Source organism: Panthera pardus, unplaced genomic scaffold (genome assembly GCF_024362965.1).
Source record: "Panthera pardus isolate Hobbes unplaced genomic scaffold, ASM2436296v1 HiC_scaffold_2, whole genome shotgun sequence".
Lineage (NCBI taxonomy): Eukaryota > Metazoa > Chordata > Mammalia > Carnivora > Felidae > Panthera > Panthera pardus.
In genome coordinates, this window is record NW_026526765.1 from 112,130,093 (window position 1) to 112,155,350 (window position 25,258).

Below are 25,258 nucleotides of genomic sequence, written 5' to 3' on the forward strand. Positions count from 1 at the left end.
GGTATGGATTACGATGAGCTACAAAGGTAAAAAGTAAAAGTTTTGCAATGTAATTAAAAAGACTCTACTGGCTGAGGAAATAATTTCCATATATATTAATAGAAACCAGTTAATTGCTTTGGAGAGTCAGAGACCTAGTTTCTTCTTCTTTTTCAAAGCCCTTTTAACCTCAGAGTTTCAACTTTTTCTAATAAATATTTCCTAGAATTTCTGTGTCTATTACAAACAGCTGTTGAATGCAAGTCTTCATCAGCTGATCTTTGAATAGAGTACGTGGCCTGCAAAGAAACAAGCCAAGACCAGGTAATGATTCATTTCAACACATACATCACACATCTATTCTCCAAGGCCTTAAAATTGAGTTACAAAGAAGAACAAGATCTCTTTCCTTGAAACACTCACAATAACAAGAAGTAGAAAGTACCAAATATATAACTTATTATTTCCTTTTTTTCCCCTAACTTTCCCAATTTCTTCTCATTCATTTTATGGGTTTTTAAACTTCCAGCCTTCAGAAACCAGTCCCTTGCCAGAGTGAACATTATATAAAGCTGGATCAGTGAAAGGGAAGACTAACATTAAGGAACTGGCCACTTATAAATAACAATATATTATAAAGCGCCAGGTGTTAAAATTACAGGATACAAGTTCAAAATACAAGACTAGAATGACAGAACAGAATAGAGGTCCTTGGAATGGAGCCAAGCCTATATGTTTAATAAATTACTATGTGAAATAAAATAATGGACAAATAAGTAATGATTAACAAACATAGATTAATCATGGATGAAATAATTTGTTGTCATACACAACCATAAATTCCAGATGGACAAAAGAATTTAATTAAAAACAAATCCTCAAGCCTAAAAAAATTGTAAATGAGCTCATGAGGACTGAGCAAAAGAATAAATTATTAATGGTAAAACTAGCAACTGAAAACTTTGCTCACCAAAAGCCTCCAAATAAACAACGTACAGTTATTCCTGATGAATATGATCAGTTTTAATAAGACAAACCAATATCGTTTTATAAAGAGTAATATCCTCTGTTCACTGTATAAATGGTTAAAAGATGTAAACAGTGACTCATATCCTTTGGCAGACCTTATATTCATCCTCCAAGACTAGCTCAAGGTCACCTTGCTCTCTGAATGCTTCTACTCCAAGCAGAGACAGCATGGCTCCAAGTGACTACTCATAAAGACTTCATGAGACTCTATTTTTTATTCTGTTCCATTGGAATTTATCCTTTATATGTTTGTTTCTTTTGATAACTCATCAGCTAATTATCTTTTCATTCCCAAGGCCTCACCGGATGCATGCTCTACTGAATGAGTGCTAGATAAATGTTTCTAAAGTGAAAAGAAAATTCACACTGAACCATTCACTTGGAAAAAAAAATTTTAAGAGTCAATTTCTCAGTACTGGGACTTTTCGAAGCACTATGAAGGAAAGATGGGGAAGGCAAACTATAAGAAGTAATAGTCTGAACAACCGCTTCTAGCATGGACAGAATAGAAAAAAAAGGGAATAGGTGCTAAATAAAATTCTACCAATAAATGATATTAGTTAGGAGGGAGGCTACTTTCTGAAGCAAATAAACCTATGGCACAAACATGATAGAAATTTATGCATTGTACACATAATGTCCAAAATGAATGTGGCTGATTGAGGAGGTCGGGGGAAGCTGTCTTTCCAGGAGCGATGTCTAGAAACCCAGGCACCTTCCATTTTCTGGCTGTACTGCCTTGACCCTGGTCTCTAAGATTCTTCATCAAGCCCACTCAAAAAGGAAAATAGGGATGCAGAAAAGAAAAGTAGCACATACTACCTTAGCTGGCATTCTGCTGGTGAGAACAAATCACATGGCCCACCTAGGTGTAAGAGAACTGGGAAACGCAGTACGTCACTGCACCTATGCCCCAGTAACTATGCTACCTGCAGCATAAATCTGATGGAGAGTTAGCCATCTCCACCTCATAAAGATTCTCTACACTTTCTGGTGAATTCTTTCTAAATGGATATCTACATACACACGCATACATATATACATATATATTTCTTTATCTATGTACAATTAAGTTCTGAAAGATACACACACTCATCCACACACACAGGACTTACAGATCTTTGGGAAATGCCAAGTTGGGGCTACAGGCAAGCCAACAAAGAGGTATGATTCCTCCCATGAGAATGTTGAGTAGTTGTACTTAACACTCTCAGTTCAATTACATTCTATCTTAGAGCGACATTCCCAGACTTTTTGAAATAGCTACTCTTCATACTATGAACCAGGCACTGCCAAACAATGGCAACACTAAAAAAATGAGGCAGGGTTCTTATTACCTCACAGGAATTACCAGTTTAGGGGAGAGAAAAGACACAAAAGCAGGTAATTATAATGTCAAGGATAAACACAATGACAAAAAATGCATAGATGATAATGACTAAAAGAATTAATTATCTTTATTGTTCTTAGTATTTTTCTAGCATTCTCTCTGGATTGATAGATAATTTTACTTGAAATTCCTTCCAGATAATGTGGAATAGCCTATGCCTTTTAAAGAATTTCCTAATCTTTATATTAACAAGTGTGAGGGCCGGCATAGGGGTAAAGTTCTCTACCTTTCTAACATCGTATGGTGTTATATGATGGACACACGCAGTGACAGTAAAAGCTCTTTTTTGTTTTCGTCAGAGATGACTCTAAATGTATTGTTTAAAGGCCTGAAAGAATTAAAGAGTTTATTTAATAGAAAGGAGGACTGGACATAGACAATATCAAATCTCAGTTGGAACCATTTAAGCGCTAGGGAGTTTTTTAAGATCTTGATAGTAACGCTTGCTGTAATTTTTAAAAAATGTTTATTTATTTATTTTGAGAGAGACAGAGAGAGAACATGTGCAAGTAGGGTAGGGGAAGAGAGAACCCCAAGCAGGCTCTGCGTCAGCGCAGGGTCTGATGTGGGTCTTAATCTTACAGACTGTGAGATCTTAGCCATCCCAGGCGCCCCAAAACACTTGCTGAAATTTAAAATAAATGTTTAGTGAGTATTTACAAACTAAATTACTCGGAGCTGAATATTGTTAAATTTATAGTGATTTACTTTATGTTGTTCCACACTAAAGAATTTCATAATTCTATTGATAGCAAAAGGGATATTTAAACAACAAGGTGATCACATATATATATATGATATTTTATATGTTATTCACAAAAACAACATATCAATAGAATGGGGTGGGTGCCATGGAATGGGTACCAGTGAACCCACGTTATGCTGTTTTCTTTATGAAAGTTTCCCACCTCAGCCTTCAGACGTTCATACTCTTTTGCCAGAAATAATAAATATTTTGACTAAATAACAGCAAGCTTTTGGCTACCAGCTGTGACCTCTAGAAAAATGGAAGAAGCAGATGGCAGAAAGCAGGGAAAGGGAAGTTTAATGGAGATGTGTTAGAATGTCAGTGTTTTAAATTTTTTTGCACTATATTCAGGTTGTCTACATATTTCTAAAGAACAGGCTAGCTGGATAAAATACAGGGTGCCCGGTTAGATGTGTTCAGATAAACAATAAATAATTTCTGAATATAAATATGTCCCAAATATAGCATGGTAATACTTTACTTAAAAAGTATTCATTATTTACCTGAATTCAAATTCAGCTGGACAGTTTATACTTTTATTTGCGAATTGTGCAACCCTACTGAAAGTTCCAGTACAGATCCTTTACATGTCAGCATAATACATGTCTCTTGTTGCCTTAAAATCTCATTCAAAACAGATTTGATCAGAAGCAAAGTTAGAAGGTGTGCCTGGGTGGCTCAGCCAGTCAAACGTCTAACCATCCAACTTCAGGTCCGGGCATGATCTCATCATGGGTTCGAGCCCCGCATTGGGCTCTGTGCTGACAGTTCAGAGCCTGGAGCCTGTTTTGGATTCTGTGTCTCCTTCTCTCTCTGCCCTTACCCCACTCACACACTATCTCTCAAAAATAAATAAATGTTAAAAAAAATTTTTTTAAAGAAAGAATGTTAGAAAAAAAATGGAGATTTTGATCGTAGGTGAGGGATCAGTGAGAGCTGTACCCTCTCGCAGTATGGCTTAATGCCTGAGTGGAGTGAGATGGCTTGGTATTTCTGTCAGAACAATCACAAATGTCAAGTCCACTGCTTTAGTTTTCCCTTCCACTGCCCCCTTGCCAGCTTTTGTATGTGTCGCCTAAGGGGCAAATTAACAAGCTCAAGGAACCAATCAAGCAGTTTTCTGATACAGAAACAAGGGCTCGTGAAATAATTATCAACGATAATAATTAAAATATAAATATCTTTATATATGCAGAGTGTTACAGCTTCGGAATCTTTTCAGAATCTATAATCACATTGGATTTGAAAACTGACTTTGTGAAACACCTTCCTATTTGAGACTCTAGTGACACTGAAGACTGAGCATGGTGAGATTAACATGGAGATGATCAAGATGATTTGGCAGAAGAGGGGAGACTCTCTCAACAGCTAAGTCCAATAGAAGGGTCTGGAAACCCGAGCTCTTGGATGAGAGTGACTTCTGACCTTCTTGCCAAGAGACCCAGGCAGATTTAAACCCATTTGTAGGTCAATGAGAAATTAAAGGTTAGGAAGGGAACATAATTTGTTGGCTAAGCCAGATGGACTCATTGTTAAAGAAGCAGTATCTATTTCTGCTTTAGCCTCCTGTGCATTACTGCGCAAAGCTTAAATAAGAATCAAAGGAAGCCTCCCTCCCCCACTAAGAAAAGATATACATGAGACTCTTGATTCCAGAAAAATTGTGTGAATTCCCTCTGCAGCTGCAGAAGTGGCGTGAAACAAATATTGCTTTCCATTCTAGCTGTCAAACACGTACCGTATGGATGAGTTAATTATTATGCAAGATGGTACTGAATCACAATGATGTGTAGTGGCTGCTAATGAGAAGTCATAAATCAAAGTCCTTAATGTTAAGCTCAGGCTACAAGACGGAGTTCTTTTGAAATGTCATAAGGACAGCTTCGTGTATGTGCATATATGCGCAATCACTAGCTCTCAGAAAGTTGGCTGCTTCCTGATACCCAGTTAAAATATTCAGCATATAACCCATCTGTCCTTTGTCATGTCTCTGTTTTCCGTAAGTCCCACATATAGCTGAGCTCTTTGCAAAGGTGATGAGAAAGGGTGGGCAGTAAGCAGCCTTAAAATGCCACAAAATGATTCTGGCTCCATGTGTTTATCCCCTGACAGACTCTTTACAGGAAGCAAAGCAACTTGCTGGAGAATGAGAGGTTGTGTTTTGTTTGTTTTCCTAGCCTCAGAGGGTAAGAAAAAGGCTCCCCTATCTATATTCATCATAAATCCTTTATAAATTGGAGGCCAATTTGGAAATATAAAATTCTCCGTGACAAGTGCAAATGTTCCCATCTACCCTAGCAAATCAATTATCAACTTACATATTCTGTGAATTGTTTTAATCTGATTAGTCCCTGGAAAGTATGAAAGAAATTAGCTAACAAAATTTGTTTAGGGAGGGAGAAAACCCTGTAGAAGAGGGAGTTATGTAAGCGAAGGGTGGGCATTTGTTTTCCCATTCATTCATTAATTCATTCATTCATTCATTCATTCATCAATTGTATATTGGTTGAATGCCTACTAAGTATAAGGTTCTTTGAGACATCCTTGGGTAATAGACAGATAGATCTAATTCATTCTCAAAACTCAAGGACTTTATAGCATAGTAGTGTAAACGAAGAGGTAAATAATGATAACATAAGGCAGGATGAAATAAGTGCTTATAAAATATATAAAAGGCATTGCAGGGGAAGCCCCTGGGAAGTAACTGATTCTGGACCAAGAAGTCTGGAGGAAGGAAAGATAACCAACATTTAACAAACACCTAACTCCTGGCTGGCCTCAGTTAAGACATTATCTGCATTATCGAGGAGTAGGATGTATGTGAGTTGACTTTTGGAGGAAGAACAGGACTCTAGAGATCTACAGTAGAGACCCTGATTCTGATGGAACAGTAGAAGTAGCAAGGGCACCGCACATTTGACTAATGGTCCGTGGTCTGGTGTGGCTGGAATGAAGATAGGTACACGCAGTTATTACACCTCATCTAGGTTTGGAAGAGCAGACCCGGCAGAATGGGGCCTTTGGAAATCGTAGGGTGTCTAGCATAAACACCCTGGCCACTTGGAGAGCACAGAGGGAAGGCAAGAGCTGAGAGACTGGCCGAGAAGTCAACTCTAGGGTTAAGGTTGATTCCATAATAGTGGCCTGGTGACCAGAGAACTAGCTACATGTCTTATTTCCCCTGAAAGACTCCAAAGTTTGTGAGGCATTGAAGTGACTGCCATGCAAAAACCCCTAATTGCAAACAAAAGAGAAACAAACAAGAAACAATCCTCATTGGTTGCAATGAATCTTGTATGCTATATTCAGCATACTGTGGGCTTCATATCTAAGTTTTTAAATGTATATATATAATGTTCACAGGTGTCTGGGTGGCTCAGTCAGTTAAGTGTCTGACTCTTGATTTTGGTTCAGGTCATGATCTCATGGTCGTGAGATCAAGCCCTGTATTAAGCTCCATACAGAGCCTGGAGCCTGCTTGGGATTCTCTCTTCTCTCTCTCTCTCTCTCTCTCTCTCTCCTCTCCTCTCCTCTCCTCTCCTCTCCTCTCCTCTCCTCTCTTCTCCTCTCTATCCTCTCTTCTCTTCTCTTCTCTTCTCTTCTCTTCTCTTCTCTTTCTCCTCTCTCTCTCTCTCCCTCTGCCCCTCCAACTGCTCATGCTCTTTCTCAAAAATAAATATTATATATAATATTGATATATATTTACATATATTATATATACATAGTGTTTAGAAAGCCACAAGCCTGACTGTATCCCTGTTCGGCTTGCTTAGAAGTTCAGAGTCTGGCCTCACCTCTTCTCTGAGTAATCATCTCATCAAAGAGAAAGATGAAAACCTGAAAAGAGATAATATGTACTTGTCACCTCATGACAAATCAGCAACCAGGTGCTGCTGCTGCTCCCAGACTGAGTTCACCGGAAATGCCACACAGGGCTGCTAAAACATGTGACTAACACACATTTGATGAAGTGTTTACCACAGGCCTACTGAAGCCCTTTCCATTCCTGTCCTTTGGCCATTAATGAAACAGTCAGTGAATCCTGGGCACCTTTGCAGCAGCTGCACTGATGATAAATCTTAGATAGGAAGTGCTTACTACTTGTCACTGCATCTCTTGACCCCTTCCAGGGGAAACTCCTTGATTTGACCCATGGGTTCAAGCTTATGTTTCTCACACTGGGAGGAACTCTAGAAAGAGCCCCTCCCTCAGAACACAGCTGGCTCGGCTGTAGGCCCTCAGAGGACCAGGACTTGTGGTCTGAATCCTTCTTTGGTTTGAATTACTGATCCATATTTAGACTCGGTGCTGTGCTTTGACCTGAATCACAGAATTTCTGAGGAAAAAAAAAAAGCCTAGCAAACAATGTAGCATTCAGATCTAGCCTAAACTGGAAATACGTGGGATAGAGTTGTCATTTTTAATGGATTGGTTTTAGAGGTAGGGGAATTAAAAATCATTCTGCAAGGGGTGCCTCAGTGGCTCAGTAGGTTAAGTGTTAGCTTCAGCTCAGATCATGATGTCATGGTTTACGAGTTCAAGGCCTGGCTCAGGCTCTGTGCTGACAAGGCTGGAACCTGCTTCAGATTCTGTGTCTCCCTCTCTCTCTGCCTCTCCCTCACTTATGTGCGTGCACGCTCTCCCTCTCTTTCAAAAATAAACATTAAAAAATTTTTAAAATCATTCTGCAAAATTTAAAAACACAAGGGTTAAGAAGTTATATCAGATACATTTATGTATTTCCCCAGAATGTTATTATTAATACATGTGTGTCCAATTCCAATAATATGTGATGAAACAATTGTCTTGGGAAAAGCTCTCATCTTTCAGTGTAAGTTCATACTCCAATCCCTTGGGGAGACTTTTTTTTTAAAAAATCCTGAGGCTGGGGTAACAATGGCCGAAATTCTGATTGAATTACTGAATAGGACAATATACCTTGAAAAGATGTCCAAGTGATTCTAGTGTGCAATCTGGACCGGAAACTACTGTTTGATACAGATTGAGGGCAACATAAAGTCCCTTAGTGTCTACAACATGCTAGGTACATTAGATCTTCTCCTCTACTCCTCACAGCCATCTTGTAAGTTAGGAATCCTTTACCTCTTTTAAATAGAGTCAAGTAAGCTCGAGGAATTTTAAGCACTGTGAAAGTTCCAAGGTTATACAGTATTTTGGTTTGTTGAATTTGTCTAACTTTGAGGCAAGGGGCTTTCATTAAGGGTCTGTGAAGCTCTCACAGCTCTCCTCACCAGCCTGAGTCCTCAGCTTGGCACCTCTTGCCCTTCTGAAAATGGAGACTTAACCAATAATCCTGCCCCTTCTTACTGCCTTTCTCATTTCCTCCCCAGATCCCTGTCTCTGTTGGTTTTAAATTGAGGGAATTAAAAAAAGAAAAGAAAAGAAAAGAAAAAAAGGCAACTTTTCCTCCTGGCTTAAGGAAATTTCTCTTAAAATAAGCTGTTTTATCAAGCTACATAAATTAAGTCCCCTTTGGTACTTTCAATATATATGATAAGGTCATAGGATATAAAATTCTGTGTGCCAGCAATTCAGAAAGGACTCATCTCCAGAATATAAACTCTGAAGGCAAAGATTTGCATAAATTACCATAGTAATATACATATTCAAAGTTCACAGTGTATCAAAAACAGAAAGGAAATAATCTCAATTATGGGAGAGCACTGATTTTTTTCATATTCCTTAAATATTTGATATGCAATTAGGAAGTGCTGGGTTGTGGAGTGGGCACAGCTACTTTTTACTATACTTAACTCTTTGAATGGCAGGTAACAAATCTATCAAAAATGTCATGTTTAGGATCAGGTCCAGTGGAATTCAGCAAAGGTGTGAGGTTGAGAGAAGGGGTTTGATAAGAAATGGGGTTAGGGATGGAGTAGGAGGTAAAAATATTTGTTGTTCTATTTGCTCATAAAAAGAATGCTTTGACATTTTGACATGGGCATTCTGATGAGGGCTATTTCCACAAAATCCGGTCATGTTGGCCTTATCTTCAGTGGGAATGAAACTGATTTGGATATAGCAAAATTTGGAAAGCCAATGAGGGCAAGAGAAAAAAAAAGGATGCCAAAGGGAAAGTGAGATGCAAATAAGAATCGTGGGAGGGCCCGGGGAGACCATCTGGTGACGGTGTGCCCAGGTTAGTCAGCCCTGCAGGGCTCCTTGGCGAGGCTGCTCAGGGCAGTTTTCCAAGAAGTGGTCTTCCACAGTAGTGCTCTAATTTTAAGTAGTGCACTAAAATATCTCTTTCCTGACTCGTCAGTCATTTTAGTGACTTCTCAAACCTAACAGTAGTCATGGGAAACCCTGAATTTGTAGCCAGCTGCTCAGAATAGCCCTGGAGACGCCCAAACTGAAGTGAGGCCAGTTTTGTGGAGGCCTATGCCCTTAATCTTGAGTCTGGCTAACTCTGGGTAGACATATGTCAGGCTGACTACTCAAAAACTTTTAATTGCTGTGAGTATTTTGTTAAAAAAAAAAAAGCCTGGAAACCACTTAGGAACCACCTTGGCCTTTTGACATTTCTCCTCTCATCTGCCTTCTGTTGCTTTCAATATGCTATGGGAAGGAAAACTGTAGAAACAGCCAAATTCATTTGATATTTTAAATTAAAATTAGGTTATAGGATATAACAGACTTTAAGTGAGAACCATCCTAAGTGTTATTATATAAGCAAAGAATATGAGATTGATGGCATGAAGGCTGTGATATATGGTTGGGCTGTTTATACGTCCTTTTAGTTACACCACGATTCTTGCTCTTGCTTTGGAAATTGATAGTGCAGAAAAGGAAAGGTATTGACAACACTTAGTATGGGCTCTGCCTAAATTTAATGGAATCAGACATTATACACCATGACCCAACTTCTGGTGATAAAATATAATCCTCCCATGATTAATATTGTGTTATTTTTCTAATTTTCTGAATAGTTTCCTTGAATATTTCTTTATGTCTTTTCTCCCTCTTCCTTCCTTCCTTTCTCTTTCTTTCTTTTCCTCCCTTCCTTCTTTCCTTCCTTCCTTCCTTCCTTCCTTCCTTCCTTCCTTCCTTTTTTTGTTTTCAAGGAGTGGGTATGTAGGAGGTTGGTTTACAACCGATAATTAAGATAATTATATTAATGAACTGAGTTGCAAAGATAAATGACCAAGCCCGGCCCAATGGTAAATAAGCAAATGAGGCTCCAGAACCCTCCCACTAGAGTAAGGAGTCCTACACTAGGCAAACAATGTCAACTATTTAGAAATAAGTACAGATTAGACTGGAGTTGTATCAGTTTAGACATAGAAGACTTGGCCTTTCCACTCATTTCACAATGCTGAGTGCACATGTATTTGCTCATTGGGAAATTAGAAAATGAGGATAAGTAATAGGTATCAGGGAATACTAAACATATTCACTGAGATTAGAAAGTAGATTTGGAGGCCATATGCATGACAGACCTGAAAACACTAGTAAGGTTCAAGAAAGCCACAGGTATAACTGTTCCTTTTAATTTTATTTTTTTTTTTATTTCTTTTAACGTTTATTTATTTTTGAGACAGAGAGAGACAGAGCATGAACGGGGGAGGGGCAGAGAGAGAGGGAGACACAAAACGGGAAGCAGGCTCCAGGCTCTGAGCCATCAGCCCAGAGCCCGACGCGGGGCTCGAACTCACAGTCCGTGAGACCGTGACCTGAGCTGAAGTCGGACGCTTAACCGACTGAGCCACCCAGGCGTCCCAATAACTGTTCCTTTTTAAAGCCTAGAAATCTGTTTTCTAAATCCAATCACCAACAGTCCCACAGACTTGTTTTTAAAAAATAATAATCAGCAATACCACCCAGACACCAAGATGAACATCTACACCTGGAAAATAGGCTCTTACCACAATCGCCTTCCCTCAGGTGATACGTGACAGGTATAATTATTGTCCTTCAAAACCAATCTATTCCCCAAAGGCAAGCAACTAATTTCAAAGAAAAGAAGGTTTATTAAAATAGGTGGAAACCAAGAAAATCCTATGAGAAAATACTGGCATTTGCAAAAAGTAGAGTCACACAAAACTGCACAAAAGTAGCTGCCAGGAAGTATATTTTCAAAGTGCAAGAGAAGCAGAACAAATAGCAATCATGTTTATATAGTACCTTTTATCCAAGAGCCCAAGTCTTTTATTTAATCTTTATATTCCCGATATAGGCTGACTGGGGTAAGGCTGCAGCAACTAGAATTTAGCTTCTAGCCTTTAGGTTAGCATTAATATTTACAGAATAGTAATTACCACCTCTGAGTACAGTTGAGGTTAGGTGGATATCAAAACACAAAGTCATACGGGCTAGGCTCCAGTCTTCAAGACTTTTCTCATTTCCTAGGTCACCAGAAAAAAAAAAAAAAAAGATTCTTTTTGACCAGACGAGGAGCCCATATTTGCCTTATAGGTCTGGAGAGATATTGGGTCAAATGAAAGATCTTAATGAAGATCTTTAATTCAAAGCTTTACATTTTGTAGCGTGTCTGTATTCTTCATGCAGCTAAGTTTTATCTCAGTTGCCAGCCTGGGGAATTCATTGAGACAAGCCAGGACCAAGTGCAGCAAATGAGTGAATGGAAAAAACCAACAAAGAAGCAAGAAAACCCAGAGGCAGACAGTGGTTAATTGGAAACAGAAACAGTAAGAAAAAGTTTGAACTGATGAGCAAATATTTCCCATCGGGTTAGATGACATTTCTCATTCTTTTTAGGTGTCCTGAAAGATGTGCTACGCATTTGTTGTGCTAACTCACTCCCCAAATAAGTTCTCCCCTCCAAAAAGAGAGATACAAACAAAGAAACACACCAAAACCAAACCATCATAGGGTTAGAATGTATTACAGAAACTAACAAATTAACTTCAAGCCACTTTGCCCAACATACATACTAAAACTTTTAATTTCTCTTTATTAATTCTGCTCACATATATCCTCTCCATATTACTGAAAAGCTGGGGGAATTTTATAATAAAGAAAAAAAATTGGTAAAATAGGCATTACCTCCTTAACTAGATTCGAATTGAAAGTATTGATTTATTTTCATCTTAACTGTCTGTTACTATTCTGACCCTTGTCATCAGTTTTCTGTTGGACACATAACTGATAAGTGCCTGGAACTGTGCTGCACTACAAAGACAGAAAATGAATAAGACCTAGTCCTATATACTTCTCTTTCTGTTATGCATGCATTCATTCACTCAACAAATATTACCTGAATACCTAGCATGTGCCAGAGACTGTTCTAGACACATGACACAATAATGCATAAAAAGAACAGAGATTGCTGTTCTTTGGAAATTGCATTCTTGCTGGGGAGACAGACATGATAAATAAGTAGGTTATAAAATAAAAAGGGTTGCAATATGAAATAGAGTGGGGGAGGAAAAGGCCTTGCTGAGAAGGTGATATTATAGTGAAGCTAAAGGAGATGAGGGGAGAACCAGAAGGATATCTGGGAAAGAGACTGCCAGGCAGTAAGAATAGCAGGAGCAAATGCTCCGGGGAAGAGTAATGTCTGGCTTGTTCTAGGCATAGCAAGGAGGCTGTTGTGGCTAGACCAGGCTGCAAGAGGTCAGAGAGGTGGTAAGTCAGTTGCACCGGATATCATAGGCTCTATAAGGGCTTTGGTTTTAATCCAGGAGAGATGGGAAGAGTGACATGATCTGATTTACAGTTTGTAAAGCTCCCTCTATGTTCTGGGAAGATTCTGGGGGCTGGGACAGTGGCAGAAGAAGGGTGACCAGTTAGGCTACAGCGACAATCCAGAGAGGAGAGGATGGTGGCATAAACAACGTGGTGTCAATGTGTTATGGCTTGAATTGTATCCCTCCAAAAATGTTGAAGTTCTAATCCTAAGAACCTGTGAATGTGGCCATATTTAGAATGAGGAGTTTGCAGATGATCAAGTTGAGATGAGGTCATTAAGGTGGGACTTGATCCAATATTACTGTATCTTTATAGAAAGGATAACTTTGGGCACAGAGGGAGACACATACAAAGGAGAGATGATATGAAAACACAGGGAGCAGATGGCCATCTACAATTATAGTATGCCTGAGGCTACTAGAAACTAGGAGAAGGGTCCGGAACAGATTCACTCTCACAATACTCACTCTCACAGTACCAGTATAAGACCTCCCAATACTCTGATCTGGGACTTAGAGACCCAGAACTGTGACACAATAAATTTCTGTTATTTAGCTAACCAGTCTGTGGACCTGGCTATGGCAGCCCTAGCATGCGAACACACAGGGGAAATGGTGGGGTAAGGGGATTTTGGGTATACAGTTGGTTCTCATTATTCATGGATTCTGTATTTGCAAATTTGGATTCTGTATTTGCAAATTTGCCTACTTACTGAAATGTATTTGTAATCCCAAAATAAATACTCATGGCGCTTTCACAGACACTTGCAGACATAGGCAAAGTGATGAAAAATCTGAGTGGTCTGATTCCCACATATTCCCAGCAGAGATTGTAAAAGGCTATGCTTTGCCTTGTTTCGGTCTTCTCCAGTAAATAATGCTTTTCACAATATATTTAGCACCGTAATTTTCACATTTTGTGCTTTTTATTGGTGATTTTGCTGTTTTAAGTGAGCTCCAAGCATAAAGCTGAAGGGCTAGCTGGTGTTTGTTAAGTACCAAGGGGCTTGTATATGCCTGTGCAGGAATACATGCATCAGATAAGCTCCATTCAGGTATGACTTTGTTGATGTTGGCCATGAGTTCAAAGCTCATGAATCAAGAATAGATATTAAGTAAAAAAGTGTCTTTAAGTGGAAACATACCTAAAACCAAGTGTGTATTGACCAGCAGGCAAAAATGTGGCCTGAGGCTCACAGCAACCTAACCCTGCACTTTCCCTAGGCAGCAACAATTCAGTAGTCGCTAAATGAACATTTTTGGTGATTTCATAGAGCATAACAAACTTGGACAACAAAAGTAGACAGTATTTTGAAATTAGAGCCAAGATATAACAGCAGTTTCTGAAGCACTGGGTGTCGGTTGTCAGAAAATAAAGAGTTAAGATTAACCCCAACGTTTTTGGCCTGATACACCAAACAGGAGATGGAAGAGACAGTTGAGGGAATAGACTGTTTGTTTACTTCAGTATTTTTGTTTGTTTGTTTGTTTGTTGTTTGTTTTTGGAAGGAGCTGTGGATTAGGAGCTATTTATTCTCTAAATGTAAACTTGAGCTTGAGTTGGGTTATCCGTACAAGAAAAATGGTTTTTTTTGTTTTTTAATTTTTTTTTTAACGTTTATTTTTGAGACAGAGACAGAGCATGAAGGGGGGAGGGGCAGAGAGAGAAGGAGACACAGAATCGGAAGCAGGCTCCAGGCTCTGAGCCATCAGCCCAGAGCCCGACGCGGGGCTCGAACTCACGGACCACGAGATCGTGACCTGAGCTGAAGTCGGACGCTTAACCGACTGCGCCACCCAGGCGCCCTGAGAAAAATGTTTTAAGGCTGGTTCAGAGCAGCACTGAGAGACTGAGCCAGTAAGATCCAGGGAGAGGAAAGACTCCTTGATGCCCACTGTGCAGTGGTGGGGAGCCTTGGGCTCAGATGTCTGTGCTCTAATCCCAAAACTGTCCCCTTTGAGCTGTGACAGAACTGATTCTATAGTTGACAGGACTCTTGAACAAGATTAAGAAGCCCTGAACAAAGGCTTATCTTTGCTGTTAGTATCAAGCTAAAATTCATATTTAATATGATAGCACCTTCATTTAAGACCATTATATGTTTTTGGATTAAAAAAAAACAAAGAAAATTGCAGAGGAAGAGAATATTTGAAGGTGAAATTTCATTCTAGTTCTAGCACATCTGCAATGGTACCCTGAACGTCATAGAAATGAATTATTTAAAACTGGTGGGAAGACGGTGTTAGACTTTTATCCTCACTCTGGTGGTTTTTTAAAAAATATCAATCTGCTCACCATATTTCCTGCCTTAAAAAAAATTATATTTAGAGTTCCTCATTGTGTCATAAAAAGCCGAATGTAAATAAATAAGGTTGGAGGAGATAAGCCAGTGACATTCTCCTACAGGAAATACAGCAGCCTGTGGCCATGCCATACTTAGAACAGAAATGCATTTAAAGTCAGGAATGAGAAGATTTTAAGTCAAGTTGAAAGGCACTGCAGTTGGCATAGATATTTGAGTCTTAGCTGCTGGACGTTTAGGAAAAGCCAGGACAAGAGATCCAAGTTCCATACACCAAGGGCCATGCTCCAACTGAGACCCAGGAAACTTGTGGGTCACCACTCACTCACCTGAGAAATATTTCAAAGGCAGTGAAATTTGCAGTGGTGATTTTGGGTTTCTAGAACTATTTGAATCTATTTGGTACCTGTTTCTCTAATAAATTATTTATTTAAAAAATAAATATTTTTAAAATATTTATTTAAATATTTAAATTTAAATTTATATATTTATTATATAAATATAAATATAATATAAATATAAATATATTTATTTAAATATTTATAAAAATTTTTAATAAAAAGAGGTAAGCTCTATTTTTTTTTTTTTTTTACAGCAATGGAGCCACTAAATTCCTACCCTTGACTTTGCAACTGCACACAGTGTTCTCCCTAACAAACTGCAAGTTTAAGCAAATGGGGATCTGGTCAGTTAGTCTACTTACTGACCATGATTTAGACATATTTTCACCATGTGGACAAATCCAAAGAACCATTGCAAGCCTCACTGCAGTTCCCAATAGGGTTGTTTACAGCCACCTTACCTTATCACATCTTTTTACAAAATACTCCAATCAATTCAATTTTTTTAATGTTTATTTATTTTTGAGACAGAGACAGAGATGAACAGGGGAGGGGCAGAGAGAGAGAGGGAGACACAGAATCCAAAGCAGGCTCCGAGCTGTCAGCACAGAGCCTGATGCGGGGCTTGAACTCATGGACCATGAGATCATGACCTGAGCCGAAGTTGGATGCTTAACCAACTGAGCCACCCAGGTGCCCCTCCAATTAATTCAGATAGCCCCACGAGGTGTACATGTTCCATGCAGGTTTCACTCACTCATTCAATAAGTATTTCTTAACCAGCCACTCAGTGCCAGGCCCTGGGGTAGGCCCTGGGATGAAAAGGTAAAGAAGACAAGCAAAGTACTTGTCTTTAAGGAACATGGAATTCAGCAGGAAAACAGAGAACTAAATAAACACTTAGAATATATTATAAGACATATGTGTGATAGTGTTTTGAAAGTATACTGCAGAAGCAGCTAAAAGAATCTGGTATTTGAGAAAACATCAGAGAAAATTATGAACAAGCTGAAATTTGAAGGATGAGAGGAAATTGGTTTGATCTGCGTGGTGGTTGGAAGGATGTGATTTCTTATAGAAAGCAGAGCATGTTCAAAGGCCCAGAGGAAGAGAATCCCAGAGGTATGAGAAGTTCAAGAGACTAAAAGAAGTCCAAAAACTAGAAAGACTTGTTAACACTTATAATAATAAAAGGTCAGTATCTGTAATCCAAAATATTGGATGCAGTATAATTATCTGAGGCCCTCTTCAGAGTGCATAACCTCACACTCTCTTCTACCTAAGGTATAAGATAGAAAAATGTTACTTAGGGAAGACAGTCTAGATAGCATAGAATCCAAGTATTCACCTGAGAGGTTACCATTCAATTCTTGGATTGTTAGAGACTACAAGAAATCTATGTGTTCAGATTGTAGTATTTGCCTAGCTTCTCAGAGGGCCTTCACTGATATGCTCTAATGTTTGCCTTCTGTGTTTTGAGGGCACTATAAAAAAGGAGTTTTGTGAGGTCTTTTTAGTACTAGTTGTAAAAAGCCATTGTTGACATAAATCCAATGTGCCTCCATATAAAAGACATTTCCATCAGAATTTATTTCAAAGAAAATTTTCTTTGTCCTGGGGCATTAGTATGGTATTCCCCACCCCCCTGTAATGAGAGCTATATAACACACTGTGTTTACTTTTTTCCCCCCAGCTTTGATTTTCACCTTGATTTCCAGGAATTTCAGAACGAAATTTCATCTTAAATATAGTAACAATTTTATCTTTGTGATTTCCATAAGCTTTGTAAATTCTCTGTCAGACACCTTTTATGTGCTCTTTCAGATCTTGCTTCACCTGTTTGAGGTGACTCTTGGCCACTTGTGTCATTGCTCTTGCTAAACACTTCTGCAAGAGCTCTGTTGGACGATCGCCTGTGTTATCAATACAAGAAAGGCATAACCCAGAGTAGCTCACCTGTGGCCAATACCACAGTCTCTTGCCTCCCACACCGAAGCTTCCCTCTTCTACTAAAATGATTCATCCATGTGTGTGGAACTTGGACTCCTCTCTCTGGCTTCCCTGAGACTGTATACTTTGCAAGAAAATATTAACATGAAAGCTTTTTCCATCCTAATTCCAGGGAATGAGGGCTAAAACAATTATCCTCTCCTGATTCTTGAGTGTGACAGAATTAGTTTCATTAACCATACTGTATATGTCTTTTATGTGTCCTTCCTCACAGTCTTTTTGAATATTTGTACACTCTATATAAATTTATACATAAGCTCACAGTGAGTTTTGTTTTATATTAATTTTGTAGAACTTTGGAATTTGGTCAAGTTAAAAAGGATTTTTTTTTAATTTTTTTAATATATGAAATTTATTGTCAAATTGGTTTCCATACAACACCCAGTGCTCATCCTAAAAGGTGCCCTCCTCAATACCCATCACCCACCCTCCCCTCCCTCCCACCCCCCATCAACCCTTAGTTTGTTCTCAGTTTTTAACAGTCTCTTATGAAAAATGATATTTTTATTTAATTCCTCTAATAAAACTCCAGTGGAAAATTGAAAGCACAGTCTAATGTGTTTTCAAAAAAGAGATCGCTGCCATTTCCTCAACATGACCTGCTAACTTATTGCTATTTTCTCTAAATCTCTATACCTGTCTTTTTAACAGATTAGAATTTGTGTGTAATGAAATTATAAAAAAAATTAACACTTAATCTAAATTTCCCTATAGTTGGTTTAAGAATTTTACTGGGATCACAGCAAACAACTATTGTTTTTTCCTTTTGGTGCAACTGAAGAGCATTTTGTTATGAGAAAGTATTAGAAACTTCAGCTGCAAATCACTTTCATTTAATTTCTTATTTTTTGCTATAAATGTTTTCTGTTTTTTGGTTTTTTGTTTGTTTGTTTGTTTGTTTTTGCACCCATAAGATAAGCACTTGGAGACCAGTAATTTAGAGAATATGTTCTTTTGTGCTTGCTTTTTTTTTTTTTTTGAGAATACTTTATTTCCTATTGTAGAAAGTCACCACTGAATATTACGAAGCTCCCTCCTTTCCCCATTGTTGCTTAGTCATGGCCTATATGCAAAGCAAGCTTGAAATGCTGAAGTGGATTTTTTTTCCTACACAGGTTTTTTTTCCCTTACTATACAATTCTGTTTTTATTCCTTAAACATTTTCCAAGGTTTTTGATGGGTCAATTTTTCAATGAAGAATACTTTTTAAAATACCTATTTTGTGATGGTAACTATGTTAAATAGGGGACACAAACAAATAAGATAGTATTTCTCTGCAAATAATTTATAATCTATTAAGCACTTAAGACAAGTAGATACTTCAGAATGATAAAAAGTTGACTATAAATAGTGCCATAGCAGCAATATACGTAACAATATTAAACTTTTTTTGGGGGGGAGGAAGAATAGAACCATTAATTGCAGACTATGGCAGTCTGAAATAATTTTATATCTTCTTTTGGGATATTAACAAAGAAAATGCTTGCTTCTCTATAGTTCTTTGGATTATCCATTCAAAATATAAATTGTACTATTGTACAGTAATAGATTACTATGACTCTACTTATATGAGGTACTTAGAATAGTCAAATTCTGGCAACAGTAGTTGCCAGAGGCTGAGGAGAGAAAAGAATAGGAAGTTATTATTTAAAGGGCATAGAGTTTCAGTTTTGCAAGATGAACAGTTTTGGAGATGGATGGTAGTGATGGTTGCGACAACACTAAGAATGTATTTATTACCACTAACTTTACACTTAAAAAATGGTTAGGGTTGTAAATTTTGCTATGTATATTTCACTACAATAAAAATTTAGAAAAAAATTGATAAGATTTACTGTCTTCAGTACTAGAGAAAAAAAGATTAATGAATTCACAGTTTAAATTTTTTTAACGTTTTTTATTTATTTTTGAGACAGAGAGAGACAGAGCATGAATGGGGGAGGGGCAGAGAGAGAGGAAGACACAGAATCAGAAGCAGGCTCCAGGCTCTGAGCCATCAGCCCAAAGCCTGACTCGGGGCTCGAACTCACAGACCGCGAAATCGTGACCTGAGCTGAAGTCGGATGCTTAACTGACTGAGCCACCCAGGTGCCCCTGAATTCACAGTTTAATACAGAAGAAAAAAACCTAATCAAATAACAAGAGCCTGCTAGGTTCCTAATGTGATCTGTAGAAAATATTAGGATAGTGTGGATGCAGAGATAAGGGTGTGAGTAGTACTGTCCCTTGGGCTTGGAAAATGGGGTGGATAGGAAAGGGGGGAGCAGTATCTTCAAAAGCTTCATAGAAGAGTTGACATTTGAGCTAGTCTTAAAAGGTGAATGAGTTGGAAAGATAACAAAGAAGGTATTCCAAGCAGAGGAATTGAGAAAAGTTTTCTGATTGAAATAAAGAGCCAAAGGAGGAGAGTGGCAGGAGATGATTTTAGTGAAATAGATAAATGGAGGCTACACTGTTTAGCATGTTCGGATTTCATTTTGAATGAGTGGCCTTAATCAGAAAGGGGCTTCAGGATCATTCATGAAGCTTTCAAAAATATATATAGCCAAATAAATATATATTTATCACTGAAGATGTGGCTTAGTATGTCCAGAGTGAACCCTGGGCTTCTTCATGTTGTCAAAGCTTCACAGTAATTCAGATGGGCTCTAGGGATCACTATGATAGGTAATAAAACATTACTACAGATTTTATTTTTAAGACATGTTAAAGTTCACTAGGTCTGATGGCCATATGATATAGAATGTGGGGTGAGTAGGACCTAATGGTAAAAAGACAAGATAGAAGGTTCCTAAAGTAGATGAGAGCTAATGACAGTCTAGATGAAGACAGTAGCAAAAGGGACATAAGATAAGAATAGATTTGAGAGGCATGCAGAAAGTCAAAATATTGGACTTGGTGGTCAATGAGCTGTGACATGTAAAAGAAATCAAAAACAGTGCTCAGACTTCTATATCAGATAACCGGGGGATGTGAATTTACTATCCATTAACTGGGATAGTAAATGATGGCATAAATAAAATGTCCGGCAGATTGTCAAAAGAGTGGGTACTCAATAAATATTTGTTGAATGAATAAGAAAATTCTAATAATAATGATCATACAATTGTGGATGAATAAAAATGAGTAAGTAAGGATTGGTTTATGGATGGACATGGGTTTTGACAGACCTACATGGTGTAGAGGCAGTAGGCTGTGAAAAAGGTATGCAAAGCAGGTGTGACATCAAAGGAAAAACTGACAAAGGTTGGAAAGTTTAGGCTGTGTTGTAGAAACAGTGAATAGATCATTTGAACTCTAGGATAGTGAGAAGAAACTATAAAGACATAGCGGATCCATAAATGTGGTGTGTCTGAAAGTCAGGCTGAAGAAACTTTAATTAATTAAGTAGGTGATGGTAAGTCAAAAATTTTGGGCAGGGGTCTTCCAGTGATCTTTAGGATCCTATTCCTTTGGAAGACTCTGATAGCAGCAATGGGATAGGATAGCTTGGGACAGGAAGAAATCTAAAGGGAGAAAGATCAGTTAGAAAGGCTACTATGAGGGTAGAGGGAAAAAAAAAATTAGAAGAAGCAATGATGGTCACAGAAGGAATGGAAAGGCAGAAGCAGAATCAAAATATATTCAGGAAAAATTAATATTCAAGATCAAGTTCTAGATTAGGATGGTTGGAAGTTAGAACTGGATTCAGGGTGGACCGCGGGTGACAGAGTGTTGTGGTCTCAATGAGAAGAAATAATGATGTCAGGCAGGTGAGCAATTTCAGGCAGAAATCATTGATTCTGAGGCACCAGCAGGATATCCAGGTGAAGAAATATTTTGGGCACCTGGACATGCAACACAGCAGCTTAAAAGATAGACTGGAGCCAGAAATGTAAACTTGGGAGCCATCTGGTGTAAGTGATAAATGATGTGTGTGAGTGGATAAGATAGGCAAGGAAACTAAAAATGAGCCCAACTGAACAAACCATGGGGGTACACTTACCCTTGGCTGAGTGAGGGAAATCTTGGAAGTAGAAAGGGAAGCAGTCCTAGAGTGAGACAAGAAGAATCTGGAAAATACTCCTCCCCTCCCCCACCCCAAAAAAGGAAACAGAGCTTCAAAAACGAAGAGTGAGTTAAGAGTCAAATAAGGAGTTTGAGGAAGAGGAAGACTGATGTAGCACAGGTAGTCTGTTGACAGGTGAGGAAGCCTTGGTGGGGGAAAAGCTGGGTTGACTGGAGTAAGTGGGGGAAGGTGTGGAATAGGGCGTATGGTCACTGAACTTCTCTACATCATTTCTGATACTAGAGTCAGGAGTATAGAGAGCTTGGGCTCCTGGCCTTATTGCCATTTGGTTTTAATGAACTCAATTCTTGAGGGTGCAAACAGCATTTGGGATCCTGAAGTTTGAAACGTGATTCAGGAACGCTTCCTGCCTGGGACTACTGGGTCTCAAGATTTCCTGGAGGAAATAATCAAAGTTAAAATGACCATTTTGCACAGCAGTATGTGTGCTGGAGCTGTGTGTGACAATTAACTAGATATCGCCACACTCATAATTGAACCAGCCTTTCTGTCACTGATTTGAAATGGTACTTTCATCATAAACTAAATCCCCATATGGATTTGTGCCATGTTTGGACTCTCTGTTTCCTTCCATTCTGTACCAAACCTACTGGTATTTAATTGGGATTGCCTTTAATTTAAGAATTAATTTGAGAAGAACTGGCATTTTTACAATATTCAGTCTACTAAAAAGAAGAGTACTTAGGCCTTCTTTTATGTGCCTCAGTGGAGGATCATTACTTTTTCATATAATCCCAAACTTTCCCTTTTCAGTTTATAGCTATATATTTCCTTTTTGCGATGCTATTGTAAACGTATCATTTCTTGCATTGTGTGTGTGTTTATGTGTGTAAATAGAAAAGATGTCGGTGTTTTCTCGTATGAAAATTAAAATGTAAAAGAAATAATCTAAAGTAAGTTGAAGATTTTAATAGCATCCAACCTTCATTGAGCTAATACACATGTAAAAAAAATCACTTTTGGGTACCTGGGTGGCTCAGTCAGTTGGGCGTCCAACTTTGACTCAGGTCATGATCTCACAGTCTGTGGGTTCGAGCCCTGTGTTGGGCTCTGTGCTGACAGCTCAGAGCCTGGAGCCTGCTTCAGATTCTGTGTCTCCCTCTCTCTGTCCCTTCCCCACTCATGCTCTCTCTCTCTCTGTCTCAAAAATAAATAAAAACATTTAAAAAATTTAAATAAATCACTTCGGATTATACTATCATTTAAAACAGAAAAAAATACAGTTTATTTCACTTTTAAAGAAAATATTTCTGAGAGAGAGTGCACACTCAAGCAGGGGAGAAGGGCAGAGGCGGGAGTGGGGGGAGATAGAGGGACAGAGAGAGAGAGACAGAGAGACAGAGAGAGACAGAGAGAGAGAGACCCAAGCAGTCTCCACACTAGCACAGAGCCCAACGTGGGGGACAATCCCATGACCCTGGGATCACAAACTGAGCTGAAATCAAGAGTCGGGTGCTCAACCCAGGTGCTCCAGTTTATTTCACTTTTGTATAGCTAATGCTTCCTTGCAGAAGACAAGCCATATTTTCAGTTAAAATATGGTATCTGTTCAGTCCTGGTACCAGCAGCAGGAGCTCCATTTTCCTCCCAATACCACACAAAGCTCTAGTGAGACTCTGGCTCTTTCCACAAGAAAGCAACTCTGCTCAGACCTGCTGCTTGAATCCATGACCGTGACCATCAGCTCTTCCATGTCTCCTCCCAAGGTGCTGGTAGAAGAAGCTGAAGGAAGCTGCACCCAAGGGCACACGCTCTCCACTGCAAACCATACTCACCACGGACAGAGGGGTTTTCATAGAGATGGTGTAGCCATGGGTCAGAACATGCTTTGGTTTTATCTCTGCATTTATCTCAGTCCTTCAAAACTTTTCAACTTGAAGAAAAACTGAAAACTATTTAACAAATCTAGACAAGGGGTCAGCAAGCTTTTGCTGTCAACAGCCGGATAGAAAAGGTTTCAGGCTTTGTGGGTCATATGGTTTCTGTTACAACAACTTAATTAACTCTGCTGTTGCAGTGTGAAAGCCATCACAGGCAATAAGAAAATGAGCATGGCTATGTTTAATAAAACTATTTACAAAACAAGCATTGCGCCAGATTTGACCTATGGTTCTCAGTTTCCTAATCCCTATATTAGACCAGTAAACTTCCAAACTATTCATTATTTATATTAAAAAAAAAAATCAGAAGTCTCCATGGAACTAGGCATGACAGGATGCAAAGCACTGGAAGGTACAAAATGTAGAAAAATCACCAAAATGACTTCTTCTCAATCCCTAAACAACAGCTCTTAGCATAGCTAGTACATGTCTGCTTTATGAAGCATGAGGGAGATCACAGTATACAATAAGTACACATATTACATTGCAGTGTGGTCAGTGCTTTGAGGAAGAAGAGAAAGTTGAATGAAAACACCATTATGATTAGTGATGGGAGTATTTGCTCCTACTTACCAATCCTGTACCGCATTGAAGGATTCTTCATTTGTGATGTCATACATCAAAATAAAGCCCATGGCTCCACGATAATAGGCTGTGGTGATAGTTCTGTATCTTTCCTGGCCTGCTGTGTCCTAAAAAATAACAATAATGATCTCTCAAAAAATAAGGCAATAAATGTTTTAGGAAGTGATTAATTATTCCAAAAACAGTCATAATAGAGAGTCTAAATTGTGCTTGCAATGTATAACTATATATCTTTTTAGTCTTGTTTTCCCTAATGATTTCCAGATAGCAGCTCTACAACATTATGAAAAATTATTTTTTTGGTAGAGATCTAGCTCAAAATACCCCTTCTACATATGTTCACTCTATTAAACAGAAGATCACTATAGAAAATAAAAGAAAAAGAAAGATTATACATATCAGAACCCTGTAGCTTTTTGTATAGTTTAAAACCAGAAGAGTTCATTAGCTCCATCATTATGTATTTATAATCTAAGCAGAGGCCACTGTGGGGGGAAAATAATTTTATGAAAATTCCCTGCTTTTAAAAACATACAGTTTAATCTCAGCTTATTCAACTGTAAAATGAGAATAAAAATATATGCTTCCTGTGGATGTTTGAGTCAAGAGATTTGGGGTTTCTGTCTTCCTGTTACACGACTAGGGGAATGTGGACAAGCCACTTAACCTCTCTAAAGTCTAGCATGTTTGTTAGGATCATGTAAAACAGTATATGTGAAGTGCTTCACACAAAACCTGGCATACAAATAGTGGTCAACAGATGCCAAGTACTGGCTGTTGTTTTTGATGGCTGGGGAGTCAAGGCTAGCCCAAGAAGGGAGGTAGCAGCTTACAAATACAGGGGTTCAGGGCCTGCAGAAGAGATGGCATGCTATGGTGAAACCTGGGAATCAGGCAGATACATCAGTGAAGTCACCTGTATATGTCATGTATACTTTAGTGTAGCTCAAGAAATAATTCCTCAATTCAACTGTTTCTTGCCCCTTTGTCTTCATAGGATCTAGGCTATCGCTTATGACACCATGCTCCCAGGTTTACTCCTTCACTGTCTTCCCGGGCGATCAGGCTCTGATTTCTCTTTCCTAGTACTCTAGGTGCTGAGCACTTTGGAAAGAAATGTTATCTTCCTTCTGACTTCAGTCTGGATCGTCTTTCTCTTCTTCTCCCAGGAATGTCTCCATTGCACATGGAGTATAACCCAGGTCGCCCTAATAGCCCTTGTAGGGAAAGCTGATGTGTTGGATGACACAAGA

The 25,258-nt window shown here is 38.6% G+C and overlaps 1 protein-coding gene across 2 annotated transcripts in view; it reads right to left on the minus strand.

The window, feature by feature from the left end:
• Window positions 1-25,258, minus strand: part of RAB3C (RAB3C, member RAS oncogene family) — a 283,534-nt gene that overhangs the window by 128,104 nt on the left and 130,172 nt on the right. For both annotated transcript variants that reach the window (XM_019414304.2, XM_019414303.2), the window contains exon 3: window positions 23,994-24,112. In XM_019414304.2, the coding sequence (XP_019269849.1) occupies window positions 23,994-24,112 (119 nt within the window). The remainder of the gene's footprint in view (window positions 1-23,993; window positions 24,113-25,258) is intronic.